We start from the raw sequence: 13,352 nt of genomic DNA on the forward strand, positions 1-13,352 counted from the left end.
TACAAAGCAGCCTGGTTAGATCTGTTGCCTTAAGCTGCATTAGAAGGAAGGTATAGAAATGTCCCATACAGTTGCAGGAGCGTCCTGCAGCCAATCGGAAGCTGGGCCAGATGTTTGGCTTCCGAAAATCGTTTGAAAACCAGGACACTCACTTCCGGTTTTCGATCAACCGGGAGCTGAAATGTACGCGTTCCAATGCGTCCAGCAACCAAGGTACAACTGTACTTTGAATGTATCTTTCCTTGTAGTTTAAACCAAATTGAAAACTTTCTACATGTTGTTATATACTGCCCTTTATATATTCTGTTGAGAAAGCAATATCTGGGACAGATTTGTATACAGTTACGAAAACTGCGCGTTTTCCTTTGGCAATAAAGTAATTGATGAGATGATAAAATTCTATAGAGAGAACACTGTATTTTGCCAAGTTGATTCAGAATCTTAAGCTTATGCTGGTTTTGCATACTTTTAGTCAGATTTGCATAATTTATATTATTTTTCGTTTTAGTGTTTGCTAGAAATCCAGAACTCTTTTATTTACTTATTGAATTCACATCCTGCACTTTCTCCCAAAGGAGTCCAGGGTGGCAAACCACAGATAAAATAATACAATTAGAAATCATTTTTAAAAAGAAAACACTTAAAGCCAATAAAAATATGTGAAACAGTCACAGATTTTCACACCCAATAATTTCAAGTTGCTAGGAGCTGTATCTTCCAGCCACTGAATACCTGGGGGTTAACAAGAATGTTTTAAAATTCCTCCTGAAAGTTAGTAATGAGGGAAGGAGACACATCTCTACCAATGGGGAAGCACCTCTGAGAAGATCTAGCCAATGAGGAACTTCCAATGAGAGAGGCCCGCACCCCAATTGGTTCCATTGATGAACTGCTCCAGTATGTTGCCATTGTCTCACATGACTATTTTTTTTTTATTTACACAACAAGAACAACCAATTCTACTTTCTGTATGATTTGGGCGTGGGGTGGGAATCAATGTTAGCAGCTCCTTAAGATTCTCAGTCCTTTTTCATCTTTTCCAATAATTTGGTTTGTGGGCAAGATGGGGAAATTGGGGAGCTGGTATGCAAGATGGATACTGTAGATGAATATTCAACATGTCTTGGGTACTTTTACCATTTAGGCTCTGCTGTTAGGATACAGAAGTGTGTTTGTAAATAGCAGGCAACATAGCTCAGCCCTACCCTTGAAAGAGCAGGAAGTATTGCAACCCCAATCCCCAGCAAGTTATTTTATAAATAAATGTAACTGTGTGCATATTTGCCTGCTGTTCCACTAATTATCTGTATTACTTTACAAAAATGTTTTGTTTCTGCAGACTTTGCTCTTAGGCGTATTGTTGGCAATCGCAGGAAACATTCTCGTTAGCATCTCTTTGAATCTGCAGGTATGAAAAATCTCCTTTGTATGGTGGGCTGTAATGAGATCTACGTAAGAAGCAAACTGTGTGCACAGGCTTCCAGCCATAATATTTAATGTTGGTTAATAGCGCACTTACATAACACAGCACTGAGCTACTGATTACCTTACAATATGCTTTGAGTTTTATTTCTATGTTCAGACATAAAAGCACACTTAAAGTTCTGCGACTTTTATATTTAATTCGTTGATATTTGACTACACAACTTATTTTCAACCTTCTTCCTGCGAATCGTATTTAGTATTGTGATTTATTTGGGTTTTTTGTATGCTAGGCAAACGTTCCAAACATAGGAGCCACCATATCAAATTTCCGTATAAACAAGAGCCACATCTCTGTGCCTCCTTAACAGTTGCCACATTTCCTTCTCTTCAGTCCCTATAGTTTGCCCATATTAAGACAAAAACGTCTGAAAGTGAGCTGAGCGTTGGCTTGCAGCGCAGAGCAGTGATCGGATTACCACCCTTCCATGAAATCAATGCTCACCACGCACTCAGTAATCCTTGTCCCGCAGTAAAGATCTTTTGACTACCAATTTGAATGTTACAGCTCCCATGTGGAACCCAATGGAAATTGATTCTGTATGCGAGCGCTTGGCTTAATCGCTCTACCATTTGAAAGCAGCTTTTCATATTGCCACCATCTCCTCTCTTTCCAGTGTTCAGATTGTTGTTGTTGTTGTTGTTGTTGTTGTTGTTGTTGTTGTTGTTGTTGTTGTTGTTGTTGTTACTATGCTGTATTCCTCACCAAGGCGACCCAAAGCAGCTTACCAAAATAGTATAAACACTATAACCAATTATAAAAAACACAACCAATAAAAGCCTAAAAAGCACATGTATGCAAATATAAGTCAGGTCTTACAGATCCTGCACCACTAAAAGAGGCCACAAAACAGAATTGTCGGGTTGGAAGGGAGCACATGGGCCATCTCAAGTCCTTGCAATGCAGGAATCTTTTGCCCAAAATGGGGCTCAAACCCACTACCCCAAGATTCAGATTCTCATGCTGTACTGACTGAGCGATTCCAGGTTCAAATACCTGAAGCCATTCAAATTAAGGACCAAAATCCTGGGTAAAAGGGAAATGTTTTGCCTGGCAGCTAAAAACAAAAATGTCTCAGGATATGTCTCCTTGTGGAGAGCATTCCACAAGTGGGGAGCCATCGCTGACAAGGTGTGTTCTCATTCTGCCCATTTAGGGCCAGGTATGTGTATGAAGGGGACGCAGGTGGCGCTGTGGGTTAAAAACCACAGAACCTAGGGCTTGCCGATCAGAAGGTCGGCAGTTTGAATCCCCGCAACGGGGTGAGCTCCCGTTGTTTGGTCCCTGCTCCTGCCAACCTAGCAGTTCGAAAGCACGAAATGTAAGTAGATAAGTACCGCTCCGGCGGGAAGGTAAACGGCGTTTCCATGTGCTGCTCTGGTTCGCCAGAAGCAGCTTAGTCATGCTGGCCACATGATCTGGAATAAAGCGAGATGAGCGCCACAACCCCAGAGTCGTCTGCGACTGGTTAGGGGTCCCTTTACCTTTACCTTTATGTGTATGAAGAAGACACGAGTGTCTGGTGTGCTCTGGTCCATGGGGTCACAAAGAGTCGGACTAAACAACAACAACAACAATAACAACAACAACAACAATGTGTATGAAATGGAGGGCAAAACAGAGAACTGCATGGGGTCCACTGTGTCCGTCAAGAAGCTGTGCCCCTTCTGTAGCAGTTTAGTATAGTAGCTGATTATTGCTTTTCATGAGTACTATTATTTTTGAAAGCACTATCTCAGAGCTTATCCAGACTTCCCTTTTACCCCACTCTTTGCAGGCACAGGTCCACACTTAAAAGCTCTGCATCTGAGCAATTGGGGTGTGTGTGTTTTTGCCCCAAGCTTTTCCTGTGAAAACCCACTCCTTAAAGCTACATTGGAGCAAATGCCAATTCAGGTTTTCTGCGAATGGATGTTTCCTCCAATTGAGCTTTAAAGAGTAGATTTTCACAGGGAAAGCCCCAGGGCAAAAGATGAAATTGCTCCGATATTGAGCTTTTAATTGTGGACTGTGCTTGGAAAGAGTGGTAAGTCTGGAGAAACCCTCAACAAATCACAGACAATCCTAATTACTAATTGTGTGAACAGAGTTTCCTCTGTCCAGATCTAAATACAAATCTAAATAATTCCATTTAGAGCTTGCTGCCAAAGAAATCAAATATTAATTTTGGTCATTTGGTGGTCTCTTTGTATTTCTGGTTACATGCAGTTTCCCAGCTTAAGTGAAGCTAATATCTTATCAGTCTTATTCAGACTGGCACCTGGCCGGGTCTTTCATTCTTTTTGGTTTCTTGGCATTGACACCTGGACATCCCTAAGAATTTGAAGAGTTTTCTGAAAAATTCATTATTTTGAAAGTAGCTCCAAAGTCATGCATTGCAAACCACCCACACAGAATGCTAACTTCAGCTCATGCTGTCATTTCTTATTCCAGGAGTGTTTATTTAGGGACTGGAGATTTATATAATTTCTTCAGCACTGATAGCAGGATGCACAAAGTTTCTGCAATGCCATTTTGATGTCAAGTATAATACCTGATACATGCATGCAAGCCCATGTCTTTCATTCACATGTTCTTCATCGCATCTAATTTTTAGAAATACTGTCATCTTCGACTCATGCGTCAAGGCAGTCAGAAGCCCTTTTACAGAAGCAAGCTTTGGTGGTTCGGCATTATACTTATGGGGACTGGAGAAATTGGGAATTTCGCTGCCTACGGATTTGCTTCAGTCATGCTCATTGCTCCATTAGGAAATGTGGCTGTCATAGGTAAGATGACCCGATCCCCGACCCCATCCATTATTCATTGTCAAAGAACGAGCCAGAAGTAACTCACACAGTTCAAAGTTGGAGTTAACTCTTTGTTACACAAAACCACTACTTCACAGACTCAGCTGAGTGTCAGGTCTAACGAGCAAAGCAGCTAATCCGTGGTAAGCCTTACCTTATGAATCAGTTGCCGAGACTGACAGTCTCCACCTCCCCACAGCTGCCTTAAGTCTCCTCTTTTCCAGAGTTTTCCCTCCCAAGCAATCAGGGACTATGCCTGTGTGCTGCCAAGCTCTCCTCCGCCTTTTTCATGCCTCTTCTGGTTCTGGGAGTCAAGGGGGGAGGGCAGGAGGGGGAGACACTCGTGACTTTTCACCAGTCCGACTCATTCCTGTCTCTTGGCTGCCTCCCTCCAACTCTCTTGCTTCAGCTTCAGCTTCTGAGCCTGGACTTCTTCTCTCTTTATGGGATTCAATTGCATGGACCTTTCATTCTTACTTATCAAACCTTTATTAGGCATTTTAGACCTTTCATTCTATGATGACTGCATATGGCATAAAAAATATTGATAGGCCTGTTAGAGAGAAACAAGTGGCACCCACAACAAAAAAGTGTAATTTGCCTATTCATGTTTCTATCCAGTCATGCCCTTTGCCACGATATTCCATTTCCTTTAAGCTTCAGCTTTCTCACTCCCCCCCCCTCCCCAAGTTGAACAGCATTTCTACTGAGCATGTGTCATCCTTATGGGGCTGTTTTGAGTTCACCACTACCATCTGTAGGGTTTGCCCCCCCCCTTAAATATATGCTGCATACTTACATACATTAAGATTTCCCAAAGTCTGCTGATAGCTTCCTCTTGTGTCTGAATAGCACCTTTGCGGACGTCATTGGTGTCTTTGATGAAGGTGAGTTCTCGTGACTGTTTCCAGCTGTGACAGCCATGGAGAAAGCCAATTCTGGGCTGATATCTGACTGCTTCAGCCTGTACCAAGCCAAATTCTGCTTTTTGCTATGTCACAGTCAAGTCAAAGCACTGCATGGCAACAGGGTGCAAAGGACTGGCTCCATATAGACTGAAGTAGCTGTCACAGGGGAACTTTTTGTGTCGGGGACAGAAATACTTGAGCAAATAAACCTTGTGTCAGTTAGATAATCGTCTGTCTCGGTACCTTGGTGATATTTGAAAGACAGAGTATAAGAATTTCAGAGGGAAAGTTTGTCCCTTTCTCCCAGTGTAGGGGCTGTTTTTCATACCAGAGCATCCAGTCATGTGATCCCCATCCCTCCCCAACCACAGTCTGAAGTGGTACCAGTGAGACCGAAGTCTATCACCATGAGGCATCATTGAGAGAACAAATTTATATTCTAGGTGGGTTCATTTCCCCCTGCCTCAACATACACACACTATTTTTCAGTCAGAGAGCTGCAGTTTTACAAGATGTTGCTTGGATACTAGCACTTTCTGCTCACGAAAGCTGTCATCGTAATATTTCACATGAAATGGTAATCTTAAGTTGATAGGTTTCTTAAGTGCATTTCAAATAACCCCTTTTAAAAAAAGACCTTTGCTATTATTATCCTCGTCATAATTTATACAGCCCCCAGTAGCTCGTTAGAGCAATTATACCTAAATTATTTCTAGGGAGAAGAAAGTTATGTGTCCTCAGGGGGAGGTTTCATGCTGATGAAGCAAGTGTACACACTGCTGTTTATCTCTTTTTAATCCCTCGACAGCATTTGAAACAGGACACTGATTTTAACAAATGTTTTGCAATGCTTGGGAGAACCATATGTGAGTTTTCTGCTGCAAATGCCATTTTCTTCATTGGCTGTTTCTATGGGTCATTGACAGAATGGAAATATGCTAGATTTAACTTTTATTTTTTTGAGAACAGCAGAAACTTTTCAAAATGTTCCATTAGACACACAAAAAAAACTCACTACAAATACAACACAAGCCCATTGGGTAGTGGGTTTGCACCAGGATTTTTGTCTGTGCTGTTTATTTGTACTACTTCAGGATTTAAACCACTTCATTTTGCTGCATTTGTAAATTAAGCAGGTCTCTGTGGGGCTGAGATACTGCCCGAAAGGAACTTCCCATGGTACATAATTCACATCCCTGTTGTGACGCGTATATGTACCGCCTATGTGTACCACCTAACAAGGTCTCGTAAGAGAATGTTCTTGTGGTGTGGCCACAATAAAAGGAAATTAAATTCTATTGAGCAATGGGAACCACAATGCCCCTGCCCATGTATGGCAGGGATTAGAGTTGGAAAGAAGCAGAAATCATGGCGGAAATGGCACGTATCAAAGCCTGTAAAGTCATGTGGAAGGCACTGTTGAAAGAAACTCCACAACCGTTTGTTGCCAGGAGGGTGCCCAAGTTATGTATGCACAAGGAGAAGTGGGTAGTATTGGTGGCAGTTTAAGAGCCCCCCAAATAAGAGTGTTTGAGGGATGTGCTGTGCAGAGCACTCCTTTCACAAGCCCTGTCTCTTGGATTGTAGCCAGTTTACCATAGGATTAAAAAATAAAAAGTGTGTGGAAGTGAACTAGGAGTCTAGTTTCAGCACCAGGATTTGCCAGGATTATGTTGCTGATGTGGAGGCAAAGGGGTTATTTTCTTGTTATTATTGTTAAGCAATGTTATCACAGGTGACGTCGTCATCTTTAATATATTCTCTTATTATGTAACATTTAACAATGACTGTTTGTTCCCCAGGAAGTGCAGTTATTTCTGTCTTATTCCTAAAAGAGTACATGAGACCCGAAGGTATATTAGGTAAGTGGCCTGCTGCCAGTGCTGTTTTGATAGGGGAAATAATGCTGATTTTCAAACACATATCTTTTAGCAACCCTCAACAAAATTTTAACCATGTGCATTAATAGCAAGATATATTTATGCCCCCAACATTTGTCAGCTGAAGATAAATACGCTTATTTTAAAATAGGTTGGAACATAGTTTTAATAATAGGCAGGGTCATCCAGTTTTGCTTCAAAAATGGATTTTAAATCCCAAAGTCCATTGAATCTATTTTTCCCTGGTAAGTTTTCTTCCTGTTCCAATCATAGACTCATAGAATTGTAGAATAGGAAGGGTCCACAAGGGTCATCTAGTCCAAACCCCTGCAGGACAGGAATCTTTCACCCAATGTGGGGCTCAAAACCACGACCCTAAGATGAAGAGTCTCATTCTTGACTCAGCTGTCCTAGGCAGACTTTTATCTGTATCAATTAAATGGGCATTTTCTGTTTAGGCTCATGTTTTTGCTTCCAGTTTTTAAATCGGGAGATAATACTTCAATATTTTACATATTTTGATATATATTTGACAACAGTAGGAGTCCTATCAAAAACAAGACATGATCTAATCGCTTGATCATTCTGATCACAGCTCTTTTAATGTTTATATTTTCACACAAGCTCTTTTTTATAACATTAAAAAATAGTAACTGTTTGTTCCTTTTATACTAATTTGGTTATTTCCAAGAGCATTTCAGCAATGTTTTGCTGGCACACATGATCTCAGTTGCACAAAACATTGGACTTTATGTCTGCCTCAAAAACATTTTTGCAAATTAAATCTGCCTTGCTCTACGGTTCATTTATTAGATATGTGACTAGTTCCAGCAGATATTTTGGTTGCTTTATGTAAGACAATGAGTCTATAGCTATTTTTGGCATTTGAGATTACTCTGGCCAATTGCTGCATAAATGTTGTTGACATATTTGAGATGACTGTGATTCTCAAACTTTGTCACAATGCTTATTCCCACAGCAGTTGTCCATAGTCATAGTTCTGCTTGTGTGCTCTAAAACTCAACCAGAACACTAGGATGTATTTCTGGGGAAAGTATTGTTTTCCCTCACTAACCTTCACCCAACAAAAAGCTTTGGCACCAAATTCAGGAAACCAGCTGGGCAGACAAGTCAGCCCATTCTGGTCTTTGTCTCCACTAAGATTGTGGATGGGTCTACCACAATGGGACGTGTCTTTTCAAGGGGTGAAACGTGGTTTTTGTAAAATTTATTCAGTGAGGGGGTCTTAAAAATATGTTTTGGGGTGTGAGGAATTCAAATATGCTATTATTTTTGTGACTGGACAACATTTAGCATGGCACGTCTTCACTTGATTAAAAAGCACATCAACTACTCTTGGAAAACCAAATAATTTTAATTTTACCTTCTGAAGATGTAAAATTTTTAGTTGTTAACCACCTTGAATGGCTCACTGGACCAATTTCAAGAAAGGCCAAATCCATGGGAAGGTTTCCCTGTCCTTATGGCCTGTATGATCCAGTACCCATATGCTTGATCAGTTGACAGATCCCTTACGACATTGTCACTCAGTGAAGCAAGAGGCTCTCTAACTGGGAGTTTGGTGGATGAAGGATCAATTTCAAATTCCCTAGCAATGTCTGTGTTACCTGTCCACTTGCTGTTAGACAAGGTCTTCCCATCAACTGCTTGCGAACAAGTGCCACAGAGGTAATTCATTTGTGGAGGGCTCAAACCAGCCAGATCAGTTTACGACCAAGCTTGACCTCTATATGATATATATTAGTGAAAACAACATACAAAATGCACTATATTGCAGATACAGTAACTGCTTTCCAAAAAATGTGTATAGAATCATAGAATCATAGAGTTGGAAGAGACCACAAGGGCCATCCAGTCCAACCCCCTGCCAAGCAGGAAACACCATCAAAGCATTCTTGACATATGCCTGTCAAGCCTCTGCTTAAAGACCTCCAAAGAAGGAGACTCCACCACACTCCTTGGCAGCAAATTCCACTGCCGAACAGCTCTTACTCTCAGGAAGTTCTTCCTAATGTTTAGGAAGTATAGTAGGAGATATTTGTATAGTAGGAGATATTTGCACTAAAAGGTTTTCATGAGGCTGGTTTTTGTTTTTGTTTTAATTGTGAACTGGTATGTGGAGAACTGAGTTTCAGATTAGGGAAACAGGAAACAGGGAATAACCCAAACTGACAGAATTCACCCATCCCTAGTGACGATTTGCATACTTTTTTTCCTACGCAGAAGTGCTATCTGTGTGGGTACGTCTCTCTTGTTTGGAGTGCCTGTCATTTGTGCAAAATGAAGAGGATGACTGGGCTCCCTGCGCAAATAAGCAAGCAGATGATGCAGGCTGTTAGTGCAATGATTGTAATTGCACAGCTGTTGTGAGCGTTTGCAGAAAGAAATTCAGTGCTGCTCCAATAGCCCTATAATATTTAGTGATTTGGTACAAGTGATACATGGAGAATTCATCCCTCAACTCATCACGTTTCCCCTTCAGTCTTGTACGCTGCACAATGTTTTAACTAGAGTTCTGGGCTGATTTATTTTACAGTATTTCTGCGAGTTTGTCTTTGCCATGGAGGTTTTTTTTTTAACAAAGTTGCTGCATTCCATTGGAGTTAGCTGTACCATGGCAGATACGGTGATTGTTGGGAGGTTTGTGCAAATACATAAATATAGAACACTGTGGGGATTGTTCCCCCCCCCACCTCTGAATTGCGAGTGTGCTATTATGTCCCATTGATGTTCTATGCAGTTGTCTGTGCCCCAGAAACTCACGTTCCACATTGATTTATTGATTCGTTTAATTTTATTTTTATGGGATGGGACCTCTAAAATAAAATTAAAAAGCAGCCTAGAAACCACACAGACCAATTTAAAATTGGCATTTGGCAGCACCGAAGAACACAAGACATACTCATGAAGAAAAGCACATGTCTGTATGCACTTGCACGTTCAAGAACACTCTGTCACAAGCCCACATCCTCTTTCGCATGAATGCAGTTACCACACAGCCCTTCCACGAGTGATGTAAAAGAAAGATACTGCTACCGAAGGAAGGCGAGCAGAATTCCTCAGTTTCCTGTGCTGCGATCATTAATTTTCACACTGCTCCCCGCTTCCCTTGGAAGTGATCTTGAGATATCAGAGTGCCTTCTGAAGACTCTCTGCATATGTCTTGCTGCCTGGGAAATCCCCAGAGTCCTCAGGCTTAAGGAAGAGTTCTGGCCACTTCCAGGAGCAGTAGCTATTAGTGGTGAGAGGTAAAGGTAAAGGGACCCCTGACCGTTAGGTCCAGTCGCGGACGACTCTGGGGTTGCGGTGCTCATCTTGCTTTACTGGCCGAGGGAGCCGGCGTACATGTGGTCATGTGGCCAGCATGACTAAGCTGCTTCTGGTGAACCAGAGCAGTGCATGGGAATGTTGTTTACCTTCCCGCTGTAGCGGTACCTATTTATCTACTTGCACTTTGAGGTGCTTTCGAACTGCTAGGTGGGCAGGAGCTGGGACCGAGCAATGGGAGCTCACCCCGTCGCGGGGATTTGAACCACCGACTTTCTGATCGGCAAGCCCTAGGCTCTGTGGTTTAGACCACAATGCCACCCGCATCCCACTGGTGAGAGGTAGGAAGGCAATATAACTCTCCTAAGGCATCACAGCTGTGCTATGCAGCTACCAGCTCTGCATTCAAACAACTGCTACATAAGTGGTTGCATCCTTGATTTCAGTGATATTTACTTTCCCTCAAATCAGAATGATCCCCAGCCCACAATTAAGATACCTGGCCTGGCATGTGTCAATGTTTCACATCATCCTGACGTCTAGAGGCAGTATTATGACAGGGGGTTAGAATTCCAGATGATGCTAACCAGTTTGCACCAGGTAGTTACAAATGCTGGACAATGAGACTACCAGCATGTCAGAAAGAGGATGGCTCAATGGGTCAGTGTGTCTTGCTGTTAAGCAGAACGTTGGTGGTTCGAGCCCACCCAGGGATGGCTGTGGACAGGATTCCTGCCTTGCAGGGGGTCGGACTACATGACCCTTAAGGTCCCTTCCAACTCTAAAATTCTATGGTTCTATGGAATTGTGTTCTGAAATAAAGTTAAAATGCAAGCAACAAAAATCAAAAACATGCAAAGCAGAACGGAAAGACCACCAAATTAGAGGAAAGGGAAGTTCATTGATTATATTACTTGGTATATCATAGGTAACCTTGGGGTGCAATATGAGTAAAACTGCCTAAGACAGTTTGGAAGTATATGTAGCCGAATCATAGTCAGGAAAACAAATGCTCCCATTTCTGCAGTCCTGGGAGTAAAGTCCATTGAACTTGGTGGGCCATTCTTCTGAGTAGACATGCATAGAATTGTGCTGCCTCTATGGTTGGAATGTGACCAGGTCATAGGAGATAAATGGAGCTTGTGCATAATCATGGTCTCCTAAATTTTATCAAACTGCTGCTGTTTAGAAGGTTGCTCTGGAGACTTACATGTTTTGTAATAATAATAATAATAATAATAATAATAATAATAATAATAATAATAATAATAACCTGTTTGTCTACATGTATTTATTACGAAAGGTGGAACCGTGACGATTGCAGGAACATTTCTGGTGGTGACATTTGCTCCACGCGTTACCCAGGAAGTCACGGCAAGAAAGATACAGAATGATTTAGTTAGCTGGCAGTTCCTGATTTATGTGGTGAGTACAATATTCATAAGTCACTGTTTGCAAGTGGGGTCTAGAACAAAACATCACAGTGAGGAGTGCTGTGGTTCTCCTTCCAGCATCCTTCAATATACCGTGGTCCACCTTCCCCTCTTTGGCATTCTGTGACCATTGCCGTTTCCACAAGTCCGCTGCTACTTTCCTGTTGTGCATAGAAGATTTTCGACCACACAACGACCAGCCCTCAGAGAATGAGTTCCCTCTTAGTACAGGGTAATCCGGGCACTCTTGGTTTGCAGAGTCAATAGGTATTTTTCGTGTGGGAACCGATTGTTCTTTCAGTCAAGGTTGTTGCTATTTGCTTACTTCAGCTTCTACTCCTTCCACATTCCTTGGGTCAAACGGAGTGTGAATTTAAGAGCCCCTTTCCAAACTATAGGGAAATGAGCATAGGGGGGAAAGGCAAGGCATCCTCGCAGTAAGCTAAAGGCTAGTGTAACGAAACTTTTTAATATATATACATGTAGTGTAAGTTTGGGTTTGATACGTTTTATGTAAAAATGGCCCAAAGATTCTACAGCATTCTGCACTAGCTGCAGAAACTGACTGCAAAGGCTACCTTGGACTTTCTAGCATTCAAGAAAGGGCAAGAGTAAATCCGTACTTTTAGAAGCATGGCATGATGTGCTAGATGTCAGAGAGGGAGTTCTCTGCTTGTGGTGCCCTTTGAGTGGAAATGCCTGTTTATGGGTATCTTGACAGAGTGGAAAACATGATTTATGAGTCAGGAATGCATAGGATTCAAGATATAGTTCAGCACAGACCCTTCATGTCTTGTATTCCACCCCTGAAAGACAAGAGTAGTTTGTTTTTAGTTTTTTGTGGGAGAAAGACTGTTCTAGGTGGATGGATTAAATGTGGCTCAAAACTGTTTCTTTACTCACATCTGTTCAGAGGTCCCTAATTTTTGAGGACTGGTGAACACGTCTGGAATTTTGATAAAGTGTTGTGGGCACTGTCACAAAATGGTTGCTATTCATAAAAATGCTATGGCATTTTAAGCAGTATCAGAATCGCTTCTGTGATCAAGAGCATGCAATGTTTCCAACTTCAGTTGCATATTCTCGCTTGAAAATATGCTTGGTGAAAGCACAACTCTGCAATTTCTTGGTTAGTTCTATAAAGGGAAGGGAAGGGAAATTTGCATATCAGAAAAAGAGGGAAGCCAGCAAGCCCATAGCACACTTAACAATTTCCTAGCTGTCGTTGAAAGCCTGGAGCCAAAATATCCACTATTCTGCTTTTGTTCCCCCGTTATTTTAAGCAAGCGCCTTGCCCTGCCAACATGTCCAGTGTTCCTTTCTCAATGAATTAAAAAGCTTTCTTAAAATCGTGGATTTGTTAGGGATAAATCATGTCCTCCCTCGAAGGTGAGACCTGGCAACCAAACCCTTGTGTTGTGGGTGGGTACGATTGGATAGCCACAACATCCGATTGGTAGGTCCCTTGATGCTGGGTTCAATCTGACCAATGGGACGCTAGTCAAAATGGATCAAGGGAACTATATATGCCAATGCTCATGGCCCTGAGCTTTCTCTCTTGGCCAGTGCAT

General features: G+C 41.9%; 1 protein-coding gene across 1 annotated transcript in view; it reads left to right on the top strand.

Annotated features, from left to right (window-relative positions):
• NIPAL2 (NIPA like domain containing 2) overlaps window positions 1-13,352 on the top strand; it is a 55,469-nt gene that overhangs the window by 5,351 nt on the left and 36,766 nt on the right. Inside the window, exons 2-5 of the mRNA XM_035125965.2 lie at window positions 1,340-1,408; window positions 4,080-4,251; window positions 6,983-7,042; window positions 11,652-11,773. Coding sequence (XP_034981856.1) covers window positions 1,340-1,408; window positions 4,080-4,251; window positions 6,983-7,042; window positions 11,652-11,773 — 423 coding nt within the window. The remainder of the gene's footprint in view (window positions 1-1,339; window positions 1,409-4,079; window positions 4,252-6,982; window positions 7,043-11,651; window positions 11,774-13,352) is intronic.

This window comes from Zootoca vivipara, chromosome 8, assembly GCF_963506605.1.
Source record: "Zootoca vivipara chromosome 8, rZooViv1.1, whole genome shotgun sequence".
Lineage (NCBI taxonomy): Eukaryota > Metazoa > Chordata > Lepidosauria > Squamata > Lacertidae > Zootoca > Zootoca vivipara.